The 22,160-nt window shown below is 36.5% G+C and overlaps 1 protein-coding gene across 1 annotated transcript in view; it reads left to right on the top strand.

Moving 5' to 3' along the window:
* CACNA2D3 (calcium voltage-gated channel auxiliary subunit alpha2delta 3) overlaps positions 1-22,160 on the top strand; it is a gene marked incomplete at both ends in the record, with an annotated part of 463,508 nt that overhangs the window by 119,434 nt on the left and 321,914 nt on the right. Inside the window, one exon of the mRNA XM_084292978.1 lies at positions 15,418-15,477. Coding sequence (XP_084149104.1) covers positions 15,418-15,477 — 60 coding nt within the window. The remainder of the gene's footprint in view (positions 1-15,417; positions 15,478-22,160) is intronic.

Raw genomic sequence — 22,160 nt, 5'->3', positions numbered from 1 at the left:
GAGTGGTGTGTGTGTGTGTTTCCTCCGCTGATTTGGGAGGGTATCAAGTAGAAAAAAAATAATTTTAGAAAGATTCAACACTAGCAATCATATTTAACTACCTTTGTAACCATTGTATGTAGATAGATATACAGAAAGCTAAAATACTAAAACCATTGACTAGAAAGTAACTAGAATTTGATGTGAGACCATTGTTGTCTTTATGGTTACAAGTAAACCTTGCAGCATGCTTTTGAGAGCAGTCAAGTTAGTGCTATTATGATATATACAGCATTTGTGCAGCAATTGCAGCTGTGGGCAAATGTCTAATGTCTCTACCGCTCACTGTCTCCTTGAGGCCCCAGTCAGCTCACCCACCCGCCTGCACCAAACCCTCCTCTTTTCACTCCACTTGAGCAGCTTTGCTGTAAGTTTGGATGGGTGGGCTTTGAATGCAAAAAGCTGTGTCTCTAACTGATCAAGGAAGAACAAAACTTGGAAAAACCCTCCCTGTTCAGATGGCATCATCTTGGCACCTCTTCACTGAGAGTCAAATGCTGTAAAGGTGCCAGTCTGCTCTCAGGGCAGGCAGGCTGTATGGCTGTGTGAATATTTATTTATTTATTTATTTATTTTTATGGGGAGGGTGAGCTCTATTACACCTAAACTAAAGCAAGGATTTCTTCCCGTTAGGTCAGGAAATATCAGAGTAGTCTAGGAAGCTTAGGAGAGTTAGTAGCATGCCAACATTTGTTAATGACCTTATGTTACTGAGTTATAAGTGAAGAGAAGTAAAAAACTTAGTGACAAATTTACCAGTGTAACACTTCCAGTTCAGGAGTGTGGTAGGCAAACTGCTCATAAGCAAGTTGAAGATTATACAGAACCAGAGAGAAGAGTGGGAACTACTAGTAGACTGAGCTTTTCTCTTATAAATCTCTTATAAATCTGTCCATTTTATATATGCATCCTGTATACATGCATGGTATACGTGGTTTCTATATATTATATATATGCATATAGAAATCATATGTACATGTATCATATCAAATAATATGCAGATAGTGCCTTGAAAATGGTACTTACCTTTATTAAAAATTCTTGTTACTCTTGTTACTCTTCCAGAAACTTCCATCTTGTTCCAGACACAAGATGCTTATCATATAAAAAAAAAGAGTTTAGGAAAACAATATTTATTTATTCATATTTAGGAAAAAATATGAATTTGGAATTAAGAATTTTGGAATATTTGGAGTTTATAAATTGATAAACTTTTGTACACTTACTGATTTGTGTCATGAAAAATCTATCCCTCAAAGACATGAAATTATGCTGTAGAGTGTTGTAAACATGAAGTTTATACACACACTATATGATTTTATAATATGAAGTTTATACACACACTATATTGCATCTGGTAATAGTGTAGATGTAGAGAAAGAACTCCAGGGCTAAGTCTGTTGTGTGATGGTCAGACTTCAGTTGTTTTTTCGTGTCATCAAGTAATTGAATTCCATTACATTCTTTATTTATTTCTATCTCTAAGTTTAGAAAAATTCCAGACGTGTACTCTTTGTTTAACAGCACTGTGAGAAGGGAGATTGAAACAAAATCACAGAATCACACAGAATTTCTAGGTTGGAAGAGACCTCAAGATCACCGAGTCCAACCTCTCACCTAACACTAACAAGTCCTCCACTAAACCATATCACTAAGCTAAAAATCTTGTTTTAGTCTTTTTTGTAAATAGGAAATGATTTTACAGGAATACTGAATAATTATAAAGTTGAAAAATCTGCAAGTCTGGGGGAAAATTTGAAAAAATATGAAGTTTTGTCTAATAGAAACTAGGATATGAATTGCTGTATGGTGGAACTAAGCCAGAGGAAAATTTAGAGGGTTCTTAAAATCTTATTTCTCATTATTTTTATCAGTGTTGATGATAAACACCAAGAATGGCACTTGCCATAGACAACTCTACATTTCAGGTCTTTGTGGTAGCTGTGGTATAATTCAGATTTGCTACACGTTTGACACACTGTAATGACACAGTGCACAGTCTTGTCATTTCACCTAAGTAATGGTAACGGTTCTTTGCTTATTGGTAGCTAGCTGTGCATAGTCAGATGCAAAGATTTTGGGACACTAAGAGGGATCATGCAAAAAGACATAATTTACCATACTGTGAGAAGTAAGGTCATTAAGTTGAACAAACTGTACCTTCATGCTCCCTGGAGTAGCTGAGAGAGATCGTGAACCTCCATGTGTGCTAATGAAGACTTGTTTTGGAGAAGAACATGAAGCATGACCTTTAAATTGAATTTGTCTAAAATGTGGGTCAGCTTTAAGTGGGGAGAAACCTTTCTCTCATATCTGCAAAGCTGCTTTCCTTTTCTAAAGGGTAAGATGAAGCTGAACTTTTATGAATTGTTTGATTGTTTGCAGTGGTAAGAAAGTGTAAGCGTTCAGATAGAAGTTATTTGATCGTACTTGAGCAGTCTGGCTCATATCTGAGCAGTCAGATAAAGACATTGCCAGCGTGCAATTTGCAAACAGATTTTTGACGAGAGCTCACATTTCCAAGGTCTTTAAATGAATTTCTTGCATACAAGGATAAGGGACAATATAAACTATTGCTCTCTTGCATATGTTGTTTTGAATGTGAAAAGGAAATATCTCCTTTTAGAGAAATTATTTTATTGACAGTAGGTATTGGAACATATCAGGTTCATCTATTAAAATCAATATGAATTGTGATCTCAGCTACTCAAAAAGCTTCTGCTGGGCGAGTAATTTTACTGCAATGCTGTATCTTACTCATTTTTTACTTAGAGCACTGATGTGTGTAATGAAACTCAGGTACTGCTTGTAGAGTACTTTGAACATGAAGAACTATCATATTATACTGAATCTTTCTCCCAAGGCTTCTCAATCAATTCTTGTTTCAGATCTTCTACCAATAGTTACAGTAAACAATAGATAAATTTTCTGATGTAAGAAGTCATTACTCTGTCTTTTTTTTTTTTTTAATTTTAATTACTAGTTATTATTGCTTGTGTAATTGGGGTCTTATAGCTCATTTGGATTGTCATGTATCAGAAACAGTAAAAAAAAACACAGTTGTTGAGAGCTCGTTCTGGAACATTTTAGTGTTACATAGAAGTGTTTTTTATCATTTAATTCAATGTTGTTGTTTTTTTCCTACAGTCTATGATGAAAGCCTAATTACTTAGTCATATTTGACTCATCCTTGTATCCTGATGCACAAAAAAACAATTACGTTTTCTGTTGTAAAAAATGTCAAAAGTGTTACGTACTTATGGCAGATATTGTAAATCAATTTATTATTCTTTTTATTACTATTGAATGGGTTGTAACTGTTAAAAGGGCATGAAAGAGTAAATTTAAAAGTCCAGTATAAAACAGAAGTCTTCAAGAGAGATTGCCCAACAGATGTAATAACAGATGTCATTTATCATAAAACTCTTTCACTGGCATCAGTGGGGTCACATGGAGGTGACACCTAAGACTGGCCCTGCATGTTTACCTCAGGCAGTCTCATGCCATCACCATACAAACACTGAGCCAGAGGAAATGTTGCCCATTCTCATATCTGGCTGTGGCCAAATTATTGCCAATGTACATTACAGATTTATTGCAGTGCACAAAATCAAGGTGTCTGCAGAGGCTTCAGCCTGCGAAGTGTAGACAGGTTCACAGAATAAGGGTTTAACACATGGGAAATATACCTGTGTATTGGAAGCAGAGAGCTAATTGGCAATTTCCCTTTTTTGCGTGCCTTATTTTTGTTATTGTTTGTCACGTGTAGGTTAGATTGGAAAGACAGAAGATCAGGAGCATCAGCACTTACTGGCCTTTAGGGCTTCATTGTTTGTTGGGGAAAAGGTCTTTCTCAGGATCACAGTTGTGTGGGAGTTAAAAATGCTTGTAATGATAATGATTTTGATGTTTTTGTCCTTGTATTGGGTTTGAAGGCTGGAGCAGAGTTGCTGGTTGTAGATACCTATGTGGTGGAAAGCCTGTGGTGGTGGCATGTGAGGGAGTCATTCAGCTGATGGGGGAACCCTTGCCTGCAGTGTTGGGGTGGTGCTGTGCTACTGTCCTATAATCCAAATTAAGTGGAAAGCTATTATTACAATTTACTCACTGCATCTGCAAATGTAAGGTGATTTTTTTGTTTGCTTTGTTTTTTGTTTGGTTACAGTCTTGTCACAATCTGCATGTTAATTAGCTATGTGAAGACTAATATTGCTCCCCAAATGCATTTATAAATACTTGGAACATCAGGAGGAAAAGTATTAAGAAAAATGGAAATATGAGATTAATTCCGTGGGTCACAGCAAAATCTTGACATGTGTCAGACAATGGAAATGAAGTGCTGTTGCATGTTTTATTTCATTTTGCAAATAAAACTATATGATAATTAAATGCTAAACAGTTGATAAAAACTAATTAGGAGGTGAAAGTATAGCAATCTTTTAGTTACTAGGAGAGTAAGAGTTACAAGACTTTTCTTAATAAAAAACAAAGAACCCCCTGGAATTGAACTAATTCCCTTAACAAAGTAAAGCAGATAAGATTTTGACTTTGCAATACAGCATTTCCTTTGGGTTTGGGAATTTGCAAATGTTCATTTAATTACAAGGACAGTTTAATACTGTTCTCAAGAAAGTAAAACAAAACTATTGCAAAAAGAACTACTTAAAAAGAAAAAAAGGTATGCCTAGGAAGCAGTTGTTGTGTGTGCGTGCATATACATATAGGCTTTTAAATCTGTATATAAGTATCATTTTAGAAAAAGGATTCCCCCTATATTTTTCTGTGACTTCAGCATTAATTCATAGCATATGAGAAAGTCTTTCTAGGTACATGGTACCAACTGCTAGTTACCAAGCGTGGGCAGAAGATCACAGGATTAATCAGCTCAATAAATTTGTGACCAGAGTCACAAATGCAGCCTTTTTTTTTTTTTCTTACTAAAGCTGCCAGAGTATACAAAATTATGAAAAGACTACATTATCTCTTAGTCTGAAAGTTGCTTTTGTAATTAATGCTAGCATATTCAGTGCCAGTCAAGTATTCAGAGTGAAGAAGTATGGTCTTTGCTCTGTGAAGAAATAACTTGCTTTCAGGGGATAAAAAAAAAAAAAAAAAGCTTGGAATTTTATCTTTGCACTTCAGCTGTTTCCAGGAAAGAAATTAGGCAGAATACATTGGTTTACTCTTTCTAAAATAATTCTGATGTTCTTTTCATTAAGATTTTATAACACTTCTATGCTTGAGAACCAAACCTTGAAATTGGCAGGGATGTGGCCTTGACACAAGGCTTTCTTTGAAAATCTGTTCCAGCTGGATCAACTTATCATTTGGAAAATCTGCACATAGAGACATATGGTCATTAGAAACCTATCAGAACATAGCTATCTGTAAGTAAAGTTTCTGAAAATTCTTTGCACTGTGATTTTCAGTACATAGTTGAACAAGAACATAGTTGATCAGACCTTTAGTTTATTTTAGCTCAAGCCACTAGAAGGCAGTGGAAACTGTGTGCCTCCTAAACACAGAAAAGAGATTAAGGAGACTTAAGGGGGGAGATCTCTTCTCTTGTCTATGTTCAGGTGAGGACACTGGAAAATGGGAGTGTTGGCAGCAAGAGGAGTCTGATGGGTTTAGGAGAGGCTGAAGAAGTTAGTGGAACAAGGAGAAGAGAGTGGAGGTTAATGAAGTGGTATAAGGAGACAGAGGAAACTAGATTGAAATGTGCTGGGGTTTAAAAATATGCATGGTACAAGATGTTCTAGGTGGGGCAATGCAATTGTACCAGAGAACAGGGAAAAATGGAGATGTAAATTGGCAGAGTTAGGACTGAGTTATTGTTAAGGGCCTGGAAATGACTGGTCATGAAGAAGAGCATGTTTGGTAGTGTGGAAGCCAAGGCTGGTATGAAGGAGGAGGAGGAAGAATTGGTAAATGCTAGAGAAGAGGTTGAGAATAGTAGGAAAAAACTCAGTTTTTGGGGAACATAATGTGAGCATACTGAACTTAGGATGTGGGAAGAGGGAAAGGAAAGAAATAGGAGTAGGTCTGGGTCGTGGCCAGATATGAAAGGAACAGGATTAAACTGTGGTTATTGGAAGGCAGAAGTGGGTATATTTCAGTGGGCAATTGAATCTGTGCCTGCATAACCTGAGGTGAATGATTGCAAAGGCCATTGCTGGTGCATATAGAAACAGATGGCTACTGCCATCACTCTGTGAGGTCTGCAAAGGTCATAGGCAGTATGTATCAGTGTTTTAACCAAGCAAAATCATATGGACAAGACAATGCACTATCACATCAATAACGACAGCATAGTGTTACTGGGCATTGAACTAAGGCACCTCCCTTCTGGCACTTCCTGGCTTTTGTGAGTTTGGCTTTGTCATCCGCACTAGTGCTTGAAGCTTCTAGCATAACGTACTTGTTCTAAAACTATAGAAATATAACAATACTAATACTTGTTTTAATTCTCAGGATAGTTGGTAGGAGAGGTGGAACACTTGATACGATATCCTCACTGTATCCCAGTTTCAAACTTACCTTGCCTGCTGTGCTTACTTCAGGAACTACTGCTTTCTTTACATCTTCCCAGTAACACTAAACTTAATATCTAGCTTAGAGCATTCTCATTGTACTTCACTTTTTTTTTTTTTTTTTTTTTTTTACAAAACAAAGCAAAACAAAAAACCTGTTCAAATTCGATTTCTCATTTTAAATTCTTTTTTTTAAAAAATATTTAATTTAATCTGTCAGCAACAGAAATCCTGACCCTCTGGAAAGTCAATAACAGTCAAATTGACTTGAGAGAGTGTGAGTAATACTCTGTGAACAGCTGGGTTTGAAAGTGAAGATAAGTCTCAGTGTGTTGTGACCGAGTGTTGGGTGAGGCAATGGAAATAAGTTCCTGCAAACTCTGAAATTGTCCTTTGTTTTGAGTAATAAATCTTGCAGTTTTGTTGTTGTTGTGTCAGTGTCTGATTGGCAACTGAAAGACAGTATATCATAACTGATTTTGTTGAAGTTGACCACAGATTGCAAGTTGAATTGGAATTAACCTGGGGGTTTGAGCTTCAGTGCAGAAGTGAGGAGAGAAGCCAAAAGAGGGAACAGAGCAGCCAGTTGGATTTGCGTGACACTTCTGCACGTGCATAGCATAGAAACACCTCAGCATGGTTCCTAGTCCCCAGACAACTGTCACGACAAGGTGTTACCCCAAGGCTCCTTCCCCTGTTCAGTAGGCATGGGAATATTTCTGTGTTTCTTTAGCCCATTTATGTTGCACATACGATGTAGGATTCATCTCCCTTAACATCAGCTGTATACAGCTACACATCTATTAAAGAAAAGAGTGAAGGAAAAGCTCCAAAGTTCTCCCTTCCCAGTATCTTACTATTTTAGAATGGGATGAGCTGCTCTTCAGAGTTTTCTGTCTCTACATATGGAGGACATTTAGTTAACTTATGTAGAGAGGTGATTAACTTTGAAATAGCTGAAGTTAGGCAAGATGAATCCTACCAATAGAGAATTTTGCATTCAGTAAACTCACATGGCAACAGTTATCCCAAATCTTCTCTCAACAATATCTGCAAAGCATCCAGCAATGGTGTTGAGAGCTGTCAGAGCAAAGGGCAAAGTGTTTTTGCTCAGACATTGTGTAAGTTTACACAGTACTCAAATGCAGCAAGATATCCTGGCACTAGGAGGAGCATGATGAAGTCAGCTGGAAAGAGTGACCTGTGGAGGGTTACATGTGAGAATTAGATGTTTTAATTTCATGATATCAGTGTAGGGGACAGGACTAAGAATCGTGGTGATACTTACAGGCTTCTAATGACACTGTACTTAGGGAGGGAGAGAGAGATGTGTGCACAGATGCTTATTTATATATGTGCATTTGTGTACACACACAGACCAGCTTTCCTTGATTTCGGAAGGTGTTTCACAAAGAAAAAAATATAAATTTTTTAAATTATGGGGAAGGGAGCAATGTATCAGTTGTGAATTATCAGTTGTGAAAACAAAAAATTACAATGGAGCTTTCATATTGCAAGTGGAGTTAGTTAAAAAGCTATGTAAAGGTATTTCTGAAAGCGTTATCTAACCTTGGATAAATACATGATTGGTGTGAAATGGTGAAGAATCTTTCCCTTGGCCATGAGGTGCAGGAGAGGTGGCTGAAGGAGCTGGGCACTGCAGTACTCAGTGCAGGCACATCAAATTTTAAATAGCCTTGGAACCACCTCAGGTTGCACCTGGAGTGGAACTGATTCCTTGGTGGCCGGGACTTACGAAATTAAAAGAACAGAAGAAAAACATATTTAGCACGATTCCTTTCTGCTTTGTGTTAGGCATAATGTGATAGCAACAAAATCAGTAATTTTTTTTTTTTTTGATTTATCGGCTTTGTGCACCTTTGAGCCCAGTAGAATGCAGTAGAATGTTACCTCTTCATCTGTGGCCTTCCTTCCATGGTAATCTCCAGATGCTGTAACTAAATAGGGTGTTGTAGTGTTAACCTAGTTAGTTAGAAATGCATCTAATTACACCAGAATTGTCCTAACCACCGTCATGCTACATGTGAGATTCATGTACTTTATCATAACTAATCCATTTACAGTTTCATTTGTCTGTTCAGCTCTTTGCCAACCAAGATCTTTGTTGATTCAAAAAAACAACTAACTCTCTAACAATGATCAACCCAAAAATCTGCAAGTCTTGAATAAATAAAAGAGAATAATTGAAGTTATTTACAATAATTGCATATTTTAAGCTTTTAATTTATTTTTTCTTTATTTATAATTTACGCTTTGGTTGTGTTGATGCATCACTGTGACTGAGCATTGCCCAGTAAGTTGGAGGGGAATTTGATACTAGTCCTAGAGCAGTCTGGTTTTGATATGACATTAATTACAAGATTAATATTTGTCTTAAGCCACGAGAAGTAGGATCTCTTCTTATATCAAGATAACAGGCTTAATAATTTTCAGTGTGTCTGAAGCACAGCAACAGCAATTTTAATGATAGAATTTTCTTCAAAGTACTTGTAATTGAGGAGAATAGAATAAGAAATAAAATCTGCTGCTGTGTTTTCTGAAAAGAAACCATTTTTCCCCTTTACACCCCTGCCCTGATCTTGAGGGGTGTGTGGGGGGAAACAGCCAAATTTTAAGGATGTTCTTGGCCTGTCTAAAAATCCATGTGTTTCTGATGGTAGCAAATATTCCTCTAAAGTCAGCATTGGCCTCTGATATCTACACTGCTTTTCTGGTTATGGCAAGCACATGCAAAGCTATTTGCAATGAAATAGTGAGACCGAGGCCTGTTTCCACATCATTGCATTCATCACCATGTTACATGATATTGTTTTCAAGCACAGAAAATAATAGGGAACTGATGGACACCATAAAATATTCTCTGTTGGTTTCTTTACCTTCTCTGCTAAATGAACTACAAAAGAAGCAAACCCCGAACTCTGGTTTCTGACTGCAGCAGAATTACCACCCATGCCAGAATATTACCTAAACACACTTCAAGCTAATAAATATTTTATTTTATTTTATTTTATTTTATTTTATTTTATTTTATTTTATTTTATTTTATTTTATTTTATTTTATTTTATTTTTTATTCTTTCATTTTCCCCCCAAAACAGCCCAAACTTTTCAGAAGTTTTCAAAGCATCTGTAGCCTCACAGGTTGCCTGAAAAGGAAATCCCTTTTTCACTCCTGAAATGAACCCCAATATTGGGAAGTCACAGGAAGATACGTGGATAATGTTTTTAAAGTTTGGTAATCTGTTACTGAGTGCTCCCACATGCACAACCTTGGCTTCTAACAAAGGAGCCAGTGAAGAAAATTACTCTGACTGAAAAACAAGTTGTGGTTTCTCTCCCAAGACTCTACTCACCTGCTGAACTGTGCTGTAAATAGTTATCTGGCTGCACTTTAGGAAGTATTCTTGGCATGTTCACAGCTCAATTATTATAAACTTTGATCTGAATAAACTTTGATCTTAAATTTGATGGTCAAATCAATAACAAGGTTATTAAAATTACACCAAGTATTTCATCTGAAAAAGTGTAACTCTTGGTAGTTGTCAGTATTTTCCACTACAGAACATTTTCTAGTTTTGTTCTTTCAGTAATGTAATAATAAATAATTGCTGCAAATTGTTAAAGAAAGAAAATCTTTCAAAGGACTAGTTTTCCTTCATTTTCCTACCTGCTGTCTTTATTTACAAATTTTGTTTGAATTTGATTGAGAAGCCCTTGTTACAATTTCATACAAAGAACACTGGGAGGCAGGTTTTTAAGCTTACTTAAGTTCCCTTTTTTTTTTTTCTTTTTTTCTGTATGCAGTTGTTTTTCATTATTAACTTTGCGTTGTATTCCTAGGATGCTCCTGGGATTAGACTTTGTGCCATTTTTTAATAAAGCTTTTAATTGTTTTTCATCTACAAACCACATCTCAAACCAACTGTGAAGAAGTATACAAGATTTGGGTGGGTGGTGAATCTCCAACAGATCTAATGCCATGGGGAAAAGATGAAAGATTATAGTTTGGGTTGAGGCTTTTTTTTTTTTTTTTTTTTTTTTTTTCCCTGTTAGTTGAAATTGAATTTATTGAGATGCTAGAATAGAAGAGCTTCCTATGGGTTTGTCTACAATTTTTTTTTTTTTTTGATGGTTATGTCCATCAGAGCAGGGCCAGAATCAGTGGCCCTTGACTGAACCTTGCCTGAAGTATCCTGGATGAAATTGTTATAGACCCAAAATGATGATTGTGCAATGCGTAGCACAGAGCAGATGTAACAACTCAAACTGGCAAGATTCACATAAAGTACTGAAAGAAATGTTGAGGCATAGTCTAGAGAGTTTGGCAATAATGTGCAAGTAGAAGGACAGCTGACATGGTGGCATTTTAACACGCAGAACTGAAGCTGTGCTTCTTAGCTGCTTTGTTAGCAGTGAGGCTGGGATGGAACAAAGGAGCATCTACCATGGAGAGAGCAGAGCTTTCATTTTCTGTTACTTCATAGTGTTGTGTTTAGGTACATTCCAGTATAGCAGTTTTGGCTGTTTTGAAAAGAAATTTCATCACATTGGTGTTATGGAATATAAACTATTTATGTTATTGACAAATAATTATAACTAGAACCAGCTTGGTACCGATAAGCATCTTGCTAAGGCAGAGCAGTCTTCTGTTCTTTTCTGAAATTTGTAACTGTTTGGTTTTGAGAAGAGAGCAATTTCTAGTAGCATTTCTGGTTTTATGTGTGGCAATTGGTTTACCTTCAAAAAAAGAGAACAGAAACTATCAAATATAAATGTGTTTCTTCAAGATTTGATAACTGAAGAGAGAGAAGAATATAACATCAGGCAGCATTTATGGATATGGTTTAGTGATATTCTGTGGTTCAGGAACTCACAAACTGTTTCAGGCTCTGTTTTGCTTGTTAATTTATTTATTCTAACTGGAAATGTGATTCTAATGAAGGACAGTTAAAGAAAAATGAGCTGAAAGCCTTACAAGAAACATGGAAACAGTAGATATCTTCTCAGAAGCTAAAATTGATAGCCTGTGCTTTATTTTCTTCTTGTTTTTCCTAAAAATTATTTTCCTCTGCATTTATTTTCACCTAACGTGAATGAGAGTTTATCTGGGAATATCAGTTTACTGAACTTAAAATATTTGTCAAAAAATTATCCTAATCTTAAGTGGCTTGGTGGATTTTTTTTTATGTTATTGAGAAGAAAAAAATATTTATTCTCTCAGCCTTCTCTACATTAACTGTGATACTACTAAAAACATCCAACATTGGCTTTTGATTTTGGTGACTGTTTTGGTATTTCTTTTGAGGGTGTGAGATTTGTACCCTTCCCTGGTTCATGCCCTGTTTGTATCCATGCTTCATTTTGGTATGCTAACTAAGTCAGTTAATCTTTCTCAAATTTATGCATATTTAAAAAATTACAAGGATTGGTTCCTTAACAAGGGGAGCTTCAGTTGAACTGCCATAGAATGTGGAAATTGTTCTTTATCCAAAGATTGTATGCTGCCCTGGACTTCTGTGTGCATGCATGTTGCGAACATGTAGAGCTAAATGCTCCTAAAAAAAAGTCTTAAAAGGTTTAACTCCAAAAATAGCTCATTGAGCATTGGTAATTCATTCCATGTAAAATATATAGATAACTCACAACTCCCTTCAGGATAACCACAGCTTGGTGAACATTTATTTGTTACAGCAATGATTTTAGAGTATGTTTACTCTAATGAAAATATATTGGCATTTGTATTAAGAGTGTCATTATAAAGTATTAAATTAGGATCACTAATCATGCAAAGTGTTGAGCAATCATTGCTAGATAACTGCTCAGTCATTAAAATATTTTAAAGGGTTATTGTTTCGTTGGCCTCAAAAAAAAAAAAAAAAAAAAAAAAAAAAAAAAGGAGTATTGCAGTATGACATATTTTTCATGTTTCTGTCTCCAAGCTTTAACAAATTTCTTCCATCATGCTTCATCCCTTTGGGAACTTCTGCATGAAAAGAAAAAAAAAAAGGCAAAATAGCCCCCTCCTCCTCCAAAAAAAAATTCATTCTGATATCATCTGTGTATATGCACTAATGTGTAATTTTGTGGACTTCAGCTTGTTAGTAGTTTACCTGTTCTGTAGCTGTCCTAGATTTCTCACAGTCTGCTTTCTGATGGTGCTGAGATAGTTAAAGCAAACCCTGTGACTAGGGACTATTACACAGAAAATGTAGTACCTGCTTGTGTTATCTACATTCAGTGTACCTAAATTTAATTTTTCCTATTAGATTTTTAAGGATGAAGCATTTGTGTCTGCTTCTCCCAGGAAATGTTTCTGTAGATCGCTTTTATGTTGTTCTGTTTCCTATAGAGAATATTGCATTGAAAGAGTGTTGAGATGTACATATAACTTCTTTTTTTTTTTTTTGAAAGAACAAATACAACTGACATTTTAATGAAAAATCAATATAGTATCAGTTCGTACTTTTCATTTCAGTGCTGCCCTCCTTACCAGATGTTTCTACTATTGCCCATCTTATGTTTCTCTAGCTATTTCTAACATGTAGGGATAAATCTTGGTTTAAATTTACCTCACTAAGGCAAAAATGTAATTGAAACACATAGGGATCAATGCAAACTTTATAAGAAACTATGAATTATTTTTCTAGCCCACTAGGTATTGATATCTCATGAAATACTATCATATTTTTTCTTCTGTTGACTAAGTGTTTCAGCACAGTAAGAAAAAACTTTTTTCCATGTATTCTTTTCTGTATTAAGATTTTTTTTTTTGGCTCTTCTTTTTCCTCACTTTATTTATTTATTTATGTTTACGTTTCACTTGGAAATACTCATCAGTCATGATCTTTTGTATTAAGTGTGCAGAGTAGTAATATGAGTATGGTTTTGATATAAAGGGGTACACATCTCCAGAAATGCATTGAATTAGAGTAGTTATATTACATTAAGTGCCTTCTTCATAATTAAGGAATGATGTTTACATTTGTAAAACAGCATCAACAGGTCACTAACACACTGAAGATGGGCTTCAGAAATTATTCAATTGTTTAATCCTCATGGTTCCCAGGCTTTCCTACCAAAATAATTTGGACTTTTTTTGATTCTAAATGAAAAAAAAAAAAAAAAAAAGATTGCAAGTTGCATTTTTGCTACTATCCATACAGTACAGAAGCAGTTGAAACAATTCCATAGATTTTCACACTTTATTTAAAATATTTTCTCATGGCTTGCCTTCACGCAACCTGTCATGATGCTTTGCTTACTTTTAGCTGCCTGCAGGAAGGTGAGCTAGTATGCCTTTCAGTTCAGTTCTGGTTTGGCTTCCCTGGTATGGGAGTAAGGAATGAAGGAAAAGGTGGGACAGCCTTCCTGCTGGGAGCTGCTGAGCAGTGTGCTGCAGGAGCCCAGTAGAGGACGGAGGGTTTGCAAGCTGTATGATGAGACAGATGTGGGAGGAAAGGCTGTGGTGTGCTGTGGCTCTGCACACCCTGGAGAACACAAATGGAACCAATGAGGCCCTGCTTTAAACTCAGGTTTTTGTTGGACCGTTTGTTCTGAATTGGCAACCAGAAATATTTTTCATAGTTTTCATTATAGTAAATTTTATAGCAATTGATAGGAATTCTGATTCCCTTTTGATTTATATCTGAAGACTTGATAAAGGTGTTGTCTTGAAACAGGAAGCAGAAGTGTGCACAGCTGTCCATTAAGTGTCGTGAATGAGAGCCTTGAGTTCATTTGCTTTGCAATTAAAAAAAATAATAAATGAATATACATACCAGTATCCGATATACCAAAAAACAAAAACAAAAATAAACAAAAAAAAGAATAAGGATGGATCAAAATATTCTGTGACTGTTTATGCTCTGATTGATTTTGTGTTGTACATACATGAATGTCCAGTTAGTTTAAATAAAACACAGGAAGAGTTGCGTTTAGAGTTGAAATACTCAGAGCTGTAACAAACCCTATGTAAAACATCCTGGAAAGGATGTAATCTCTTTTCAGAAGAGAATGTCTGCAGCAAACCCCCATGTGAATTAGTTTTCAAGTAGCTGTGTCCTAATATAAACCTCATTTTGTCCTTCAGATAATAGTAGTAAGGAATACAACAGAGAATTCTTAGCATAAGGAGGAAAAAGTACTACTGAATTACTGTCATTTGGTAAATATTACTTCCGTAATAGAAGACAGTTCTTGTTGTGTTTATACACCATGTTGAAGTAGTATGCACAACACTTTAAATCTGCTAGGTAAATGAACCTCACATCTGTTTTTCTAATCTTTCATATTTGATTTATTATTAAGAAATTCCATTTTATTTAAGTTGCTTTCAATCAAGAGCATTATTAGGAAATACTTCTCATTTTAATTTTAAGAAAGATTTGCAAAGGGAATCTATATGCAAAATGAAGTCCAGAGTGTTAAAGCCTCTTGACGTGATTTTGTGTTTTTTAAAAATCAGTGTCTGAGTGAGAGCTGCAGGATGCTGAGCACTTGTGATGGGGAAAAAATGAGCAAATGATCTGTATTTTTATCTTTATTAATTAGTAGTTGATCTCTTCTGAAAATTTTGTACCACCAAGCATGGATGCTGAGGATTTAAAAACTCTGATCCTTTTTTTTTAAAACCGTGTTTAGGTTATTTCTATTTATTTATTTTTCTGAATTAATGAAATATTATAGCAAATATCATGTGGAGATGATGAATTACACGGTTCTCAAACAATTATTTTCTTTTTGTAATACTGGAAGAAACTCCTGGATTTAACATACTATCTATTACTTCAAAAAATAAACTTTTTTTTTTTTTTTTTTTTTCCCAGCGTCTTGTTGAAGCTGCAGAAGATGCTTACCTGAAACATGAGTTTGATGCTGATTTGCAGGTAACTACTAATAATAGATTTCTTCAATATTTGTCATAAGAGTATGGATTTATACAATAGCTTAAGTGAAGAACTGCTGTGAGTAATAGAAGGATGCTGATTACAGAAGATGGAATTAATGAAGGCTGGCTCAGTATTTTGACAGGTTACACATTCAGGATGTGTGTGTTGAGAGACCTGGCAGGTGGATTTTACTCTTTTAGAGATTTCATTTAAATTCTTTGCGTGTCTGCCTAGGTCAAGATATTTAAACTCAGTAATTAGCAGCATGTTTCATTGTTACAGTGCACTGGCAAGGAATTGTTCAGTAGAAGAGTTGAATTTGCAGATGGGGTGGGACCCACGGGGATGGATTAGCATGACCTTGATTTGAGCAAATGGTTTGCCTTCGGATCCGTGTCTAAAGCAGACACTGTTCTCTTTTTTCTTTTCTCTTTTACCTAGAAGCCCTTAGAGCCAGACTATAAGTTGAAAATTAGTTAAAAATGTTTAAAAAGAAAATCTTTGCTTAAATAAAGGGTGTAGTTAAAAAACAGATTAATTTAAAAGAAGCAAGTGATCTAATCCCCATCTAATAATGGGAAATTTGACAGAAAGTGTTACTCAATAGTTAAATGTGTAACATCTTACCTTTGAATTCCTGTATCCTTGGTTACCTGAACACCATGTTAGGGGGAGTTTTATTTACTTTGACTTCAGCTATCTAGAATTAATTTTAAATCTTTCTGTGAATATTAGCCATGTGTCCATTTAAATTCTAAGCTTAAGCATTAAGGGAAACAGAGACATTTCCAGCAGGCTTTCCCATACATTCAGCTAAGGAATACGTAGAACTGTAAGTTTTGTTTTCAGAAGTTACCTTGGTTACTTCCAGTAATCACAAAACATTTTCCATTTTCTTGTAATGAAAAGTCAATAGAAGTAACCAATTTCTGTTCAGGAAAAAAAGAAAAAGAAAAGGAAAAAGAAAAAGAAAAAGAAAAAGAAAAAGAGAAGGAAAAGGAAAAGGAAAAGGAAAAGGAAAAAAAAAAGAAAAAAGAGTGAACTTTTAAGAGATAAGGATAAAAAAAAATCAATTTAGCAGGTTGTGATGCTGAGCTCTGTCACTACAAGTTATAGTAAAGATAAAATGAGAGCATTGGAAGTGATTATTCATATTATTGTTGTGCTCAATGAATGCTGATTTCTGTATTCAAATGCTTTAGAGCTCTGCTACGTTCAAGCCTTTTAGAGGTGTGCTGTATTTTATTTTCTGAACTGTACCTTGAAGAAATAGGAGCTATTGTCTGGAAAAAATCAGAAACACACTTTATAGATTTATTTATTTATTTATTTTATTTTTTTATTTTGAGATCTGTAGTAAGTGCTTCTTCTCTGCAGGGTAGTTCTCACTTTGATAAAGTCCTTCATTTGCTGAGGCTTTGAAGATATTAACACTTTCAGGAAGCCAAGTTAAAAGCCATTTTGTGTCAGCAGCATTAACAGGACAATCAAATCTTTGTGTAGAGCTCTGTTGTTTATTACTGTCATGGTCCATTAAAGCTAATCAATTGTTAATCTTGGTTTCACTGACCCCTTTGCAACCCTTTCTGGGTGATTGTTGTTCTTTATCAAAAATCTCATAATACCATCTGTTCAATATAAAATAATGGCCAGAATGATTTGATAGTGTACGTTGAAGTGGAGAGGGACAGAAGGCTTATATAAAATATAGTATATATAATTTTGCTATCGAAGAGGATTTTTTTGGTGTTTGTATTGCCTTGGCCAATGTGTAGAAGACAGGATTAAATATTTAGAATTAGTGTTATGTGATATAGTACCAGTCTGTGATCTGTGTGGACAGATATTCTGGAAATTCAGAAGACACCAAAAGAAAGTGTAGTTGTACCTTTTATTGGTCCAGCATCACCCCCTATGTCTTGAGAACAGAATAGATAATATTGTGTCAGTACACAAAAATGATAAAAGTGAGAAATAAATTATATTAATATTTTTATTGACTGCAAAAAATACCAACTTAAAGAAAATAACTGGAAAAAATATTTTTTAGACTGCTCATGTTCTCTTCAGCAATGCTGAAACTATATTATTTGCCTAGGCTAGACCTGGTCCCTTGTAGTTATTTTTCTCAGTAAGATTACTAGTTTTGTCTTTAGTTATTCTATAGGTATTCTAATCAATATACCGAAATACTGTATAATGATCTAAGCTATTTGGCTATTATATAGATTCCCTGGGCTGAATCTATTGGCACCACCAAACCCAGCCCTGTAGTTATAAATAAAACTCCCAGAGAATTGAAAGAAATAAATCGAAGTAGGTGATAGGATGTTTAACTCATCAGTGTTATATATTGAATGTTTGAGTAATGACCAAACTATGAACTGGTGAGAGCCGATGTCAAAGCATTAACCTGCAGTATCTGGGGTTGGGAAAATTGTTTCCTCTGCTAGGGATGAAAACTAAGAGCTGCAGCTATAGCAAGTTACGAGGAAATGACCTTTTAAGAGTTACTTATTTGAACCTTTAACCCTGTTCAGGTTTTTTTTTTACTGGTTTTTATGGTTTCAAATTATTCAGGGTTACTAAAGACTCTTCAAATAGATGTTAAGTGGAATAAATATGTTGAATAATGTATTTGCGGATATAAGATATATTACTATCTGTATTGGTATGCCAAGTTGTCTTGTTACAATATTTCCACAGATTTAAATGATCTCTCTTGCTTCATACAGGACACTGTGTCTGTGCTTGCCTTTGTGGAAAGTGGCGTAAAGTATGGTCCATTTGTCCTGAATCTTGCACCTTTAACATGATGAGAAAAGACATATAGGGGCTAACTGCCAAGCACAGACCCAGAGAGAGTGCTGGAGGGTCAGAAAGAAGACCCTAGCAATTACAGGCCTGTCAGTCTCACGTCAGTGCCTGGTAAAATCATGGAGAAGATGGTTTTCGAACTTATTGAGGCGCACCTGGGGGACAAAGCAGTCATTGGTCCCAGCCAGCATGGGTTTGTGAAGGGTAGATCCTGCCTAACTAACCTGATTTCCTTTTATGATAAGATCACCCGTATGGTGGACCAAGGGAAACCAGCTGATGTGATTTTTTTGGTCTTCAGCAAGCCTTTTGACACGGTTTCCCATAGGATCCTACTGGACAAAATGTCCAGCATACAGCTAAATAAAAACATCATACGATGGGTGAGCAATTGGCTAACGGGCAGGGCCCAAAGGGTTATGGTAAATGGGGCTGCGTCAGGCTGGCGGGCGGTCACCAGTGGGGTCCCTCAAGGCTCCATTTTAGGGCCGGTACTTTTCAATATTTTTATAAACGATCTGGATGTAGGAATAGAAGGTATTTTGAGCAAGTTTGCTGATGACACCAAACTTGGAGGAGTTGTGGACTCGAATGAGGGTGGAAAGGCCTTGCAGAGGGATCTGGATAGGTTGGAGAGCTGGGCAATCACCAACCGCAAGAAGTTCAATAAGAGCAAGTGCCGGGTCCTGCACCTGGGACGGGGAAACCCTGGCTGCACGTACAGACTGGGCGATGAGACGCTGGAGAGCAGCCTAGAAGAGAGGGACCTGGGGGTTGTGGTAGACAGCAAGTTGAATATGAGCCAGCAGTGTGCCCTGGCAGCCAGGAGGGTCAACCGTGTCCTGGGGTGCATCAAGCACAGCATCGCTAGTAGGTCAAAGGAGGTGATTGTCCCACTCTACTCTGCGCTGTGCGGCCTCACCTCGAGTACTGTCTGCAGTTCTGGGCACCACAGTATGAAAAGGACATGAAACTGTTGGAGAGTGTCCAGAGGCAACGAAGATGGTGAAAGGCCTGGAGGGGAAGACGTACGAAGAACAGCTGAGGTCACTGGGCCTGTTCAGCCTGGAGAAGAGGAGGCTGAGGGGAGACCTCATCACAGTCTACAACATCCTCGTAAGGGGGTGTCGAGAGGCAGGAGACCTTTTCTCCATTAACACCAGTGACAGCACCCGCGGGAACGGGGTTAAGCTGAGGCAGGGGAAATTTAGGCTTGACATCAGGAGGGGGTTCTTCACAGAGAGGGTGGTTGCACACTGGAACAGGCTCCCCAGGGAAGTGGTCACTGCACCGAGCCTGTCTGAATTTAAGAAGAGATTGGACTGTGCACTTAGTCACATGGTCTGAACTTTTGGGTAGACCTGTGCGGTGTCAAGAGTTGGACTTGATGATCCTTAAGGGTCCCTTCCAACTCAGGATATTCTATGATTCTATGATTCTGTGAAGTTTGGAATTGATTCTATAGCACGCTTTAGTTTTGTTGACACATTGTATGTCTGAAAAATATTTGTGGTGGGGGGAAAAAGAGAATATTATCCTTTTCTTGAGGGGGGATGATCTGTTAGAAAGAATTTTCAGTTTATTATTATTAACTGAAATTTGACTTCTTGATCATTTACTTGCCTTGTGTTTGGGTAAACACTGCTGAAGATGTAAACTGCCTTGTCATAATTCAGTGGAACACCATGGTGAAGCTGGTGTTCAGACCTAAGGAAGAGTCTTTGAAGGGGAATACTCTTCCCCAGAACTGTCATGTACACAGGAACTTGTATATGCAGCTGATACAACTGCACACATTTACAGGCTTTGTCCTCCTACCACATTTTCTCAAACATAAAAATATAAAAATATATAAAAATAAAATGTTTGGTTATGACTTTTGGTTCACTTGCTGGATGGTTTCAGTATACACGCTTGATATTCATCTTAGCATTTTAGAGAAGTCTGAATGTTTATTGTCTCAGTAACTTTGAATGAGGCACAGAACTAGATTTACACTCTAGTGGTATTAATACTTTTCTGCCTGTTAGAACTATGCCCACAAGCCTGAATCAGCACTTGAAGTGTTCTGAGCATCCACAATCGAAAGGGAAGCCTGATGGATTCATGCACTTAAAACCAATGACTTAAGTGACTTTTTTAAAATTGTGTTTAAAATAGCAGTGGAACATCTGATGTTTGATGTGTTTCACGGATTATACGTCTAAGCTGCTTACTTTCTAAATCTGAAATCAATCTATCTAATCTCCAAACCTGGAAACCTAATGTGAGATCTGACAGCCTAACTTTTTCTAGTGCTTCCTTTTTAATGCTTTGCAGACTACATTGCTCTCAGCTATATTGTTATGGGGCGTGGATAGCGTAACTTTAGCTAATAAGAAGGTGTGAAGAAGATATCCTTAACTATCAATGGTTAACTTTTCATGGTCCTGAGGAACTCTTGCAGGGGTAGCTTTAATGCCTGGAAACATTACAGTTGGTTCAGCTGTAAAATCTGCCTCTGGAACTCTTCAGACCCAAGGTGCATCACACAGGACCTACTCTCCAGGGGTTCATCTTTGTGTTTCTCTTCCTCTAACACTTGTGATTATGTGACTTGTTCTTCTGTAAGGTTATACACGTCTAGCCAAAGGCATAATTTGGTTACAGCTATGATGCAGGGATGCTGCCAAGACCTGCAGAAGTTTTGTTGTTACCGTGTTTCATGAATAGTTCAAAGTTTTCTGTACTCATCAAAAGGCAAGGGAGATCAAGGAAAGACAGTAAATGCAGAGTTCAGAATGTGATTAAAAACCAGCAAAACCCTGAACTCTTAAGAGAGAAAAAAAGCCCAGAACTCTTAAGAGAGCCCTCAAACTGCTGCAGTTTGAGGGCTTAAAATACAGGAAAAGTGGAATAAAAGTATGAGCATCTAGTGTCAGTGAACTAAAAGGCATAAGAGGATGTTGTTAAATGATAAAAATAATTGTTTAGTGTCCTTGTTCGGTTTTAGTGTTTCCTTTAAGTAATATATATATATATATATATATTTTTTTTTTTTTCCAGAAAATGCTTCTATACTTCTTTCTGAAAGGAAAACAGCAATAACAAAAATTTTTTTGCTCTTAGTAGTTTCTTAGTTCAGTTTCTTAGTTCAGTTTTACTCATGTTGATTTCTGTGAGCTGAAAGTGACTTCTCAACTGCTCTAATAGTGGAAGTGCCACAAACTGTCTTGCAGATCCGCAGCTGTAAGGACAAGCTGTTGCAGTGGAGAGCACTTCATCTTGTCTCCTCTTTGCTCTTTACTTCTTAAAGTTGGGAAGGGAAAAGAAGAAAAGCTAAATGCCTATGGAGCTATGAAGATATTGGTGAATTTTGGATGTTACTGGTTAAAGATAGTGATATGGTTTAGTGGAGGACTTGTTAGTGTTAGGTCAGAGGTTGGACTCAGTGATCTTGGAGGTCTCTTCCAACCTAGATGATTCTGTGATTCTGTGAAAGATTCTCTAGAATTGATGCACACAAAGTAGTAACCTCCTGAGGAAAGTTACACCAGTTCAATCTCACTCATTAAATACAAATGTAGTACTTTTGCCTGTTGATGTCTGCTTTACATTATTACAGAAAGCTGAACCATACAATTCCCAAAGAATAGTATGACTGAGCAGTTCCTTTAGTCTCCCTGACATTGTTCCTTTTGTATTTATTTGTCCCTTTACTATGTTTGCTTTCTACCAGAAATGAGAAGGAAATAGCTTTCTCATCCCCAGAGCATTTTCAAAATTTCAACTTCTCCACTTAAACACTGAGCTGTCACAAAGCTTTTTCTGAGCAACAGAAACCTTTGTTTCAGAACAGCTTGTAGGTAGGGCACTCGGTGAGG

The sequence above is a fragment of the Netta rufina genome (assembly GCF_964035555.1).
Source record: "Netta rufina genome assembly, chromosome: 10".
Taxonomy (NCBI): Eukaryota; Metazoa; Chordata; class Aves; order Anseriformes; family Anatidae; genus Netta; species Netta rufina.
The sequence above is the reverse complement of the archived record's forward strand: the minus strand, read 5'-3'. Positions and strand labels throughout refer to the sequence as shown.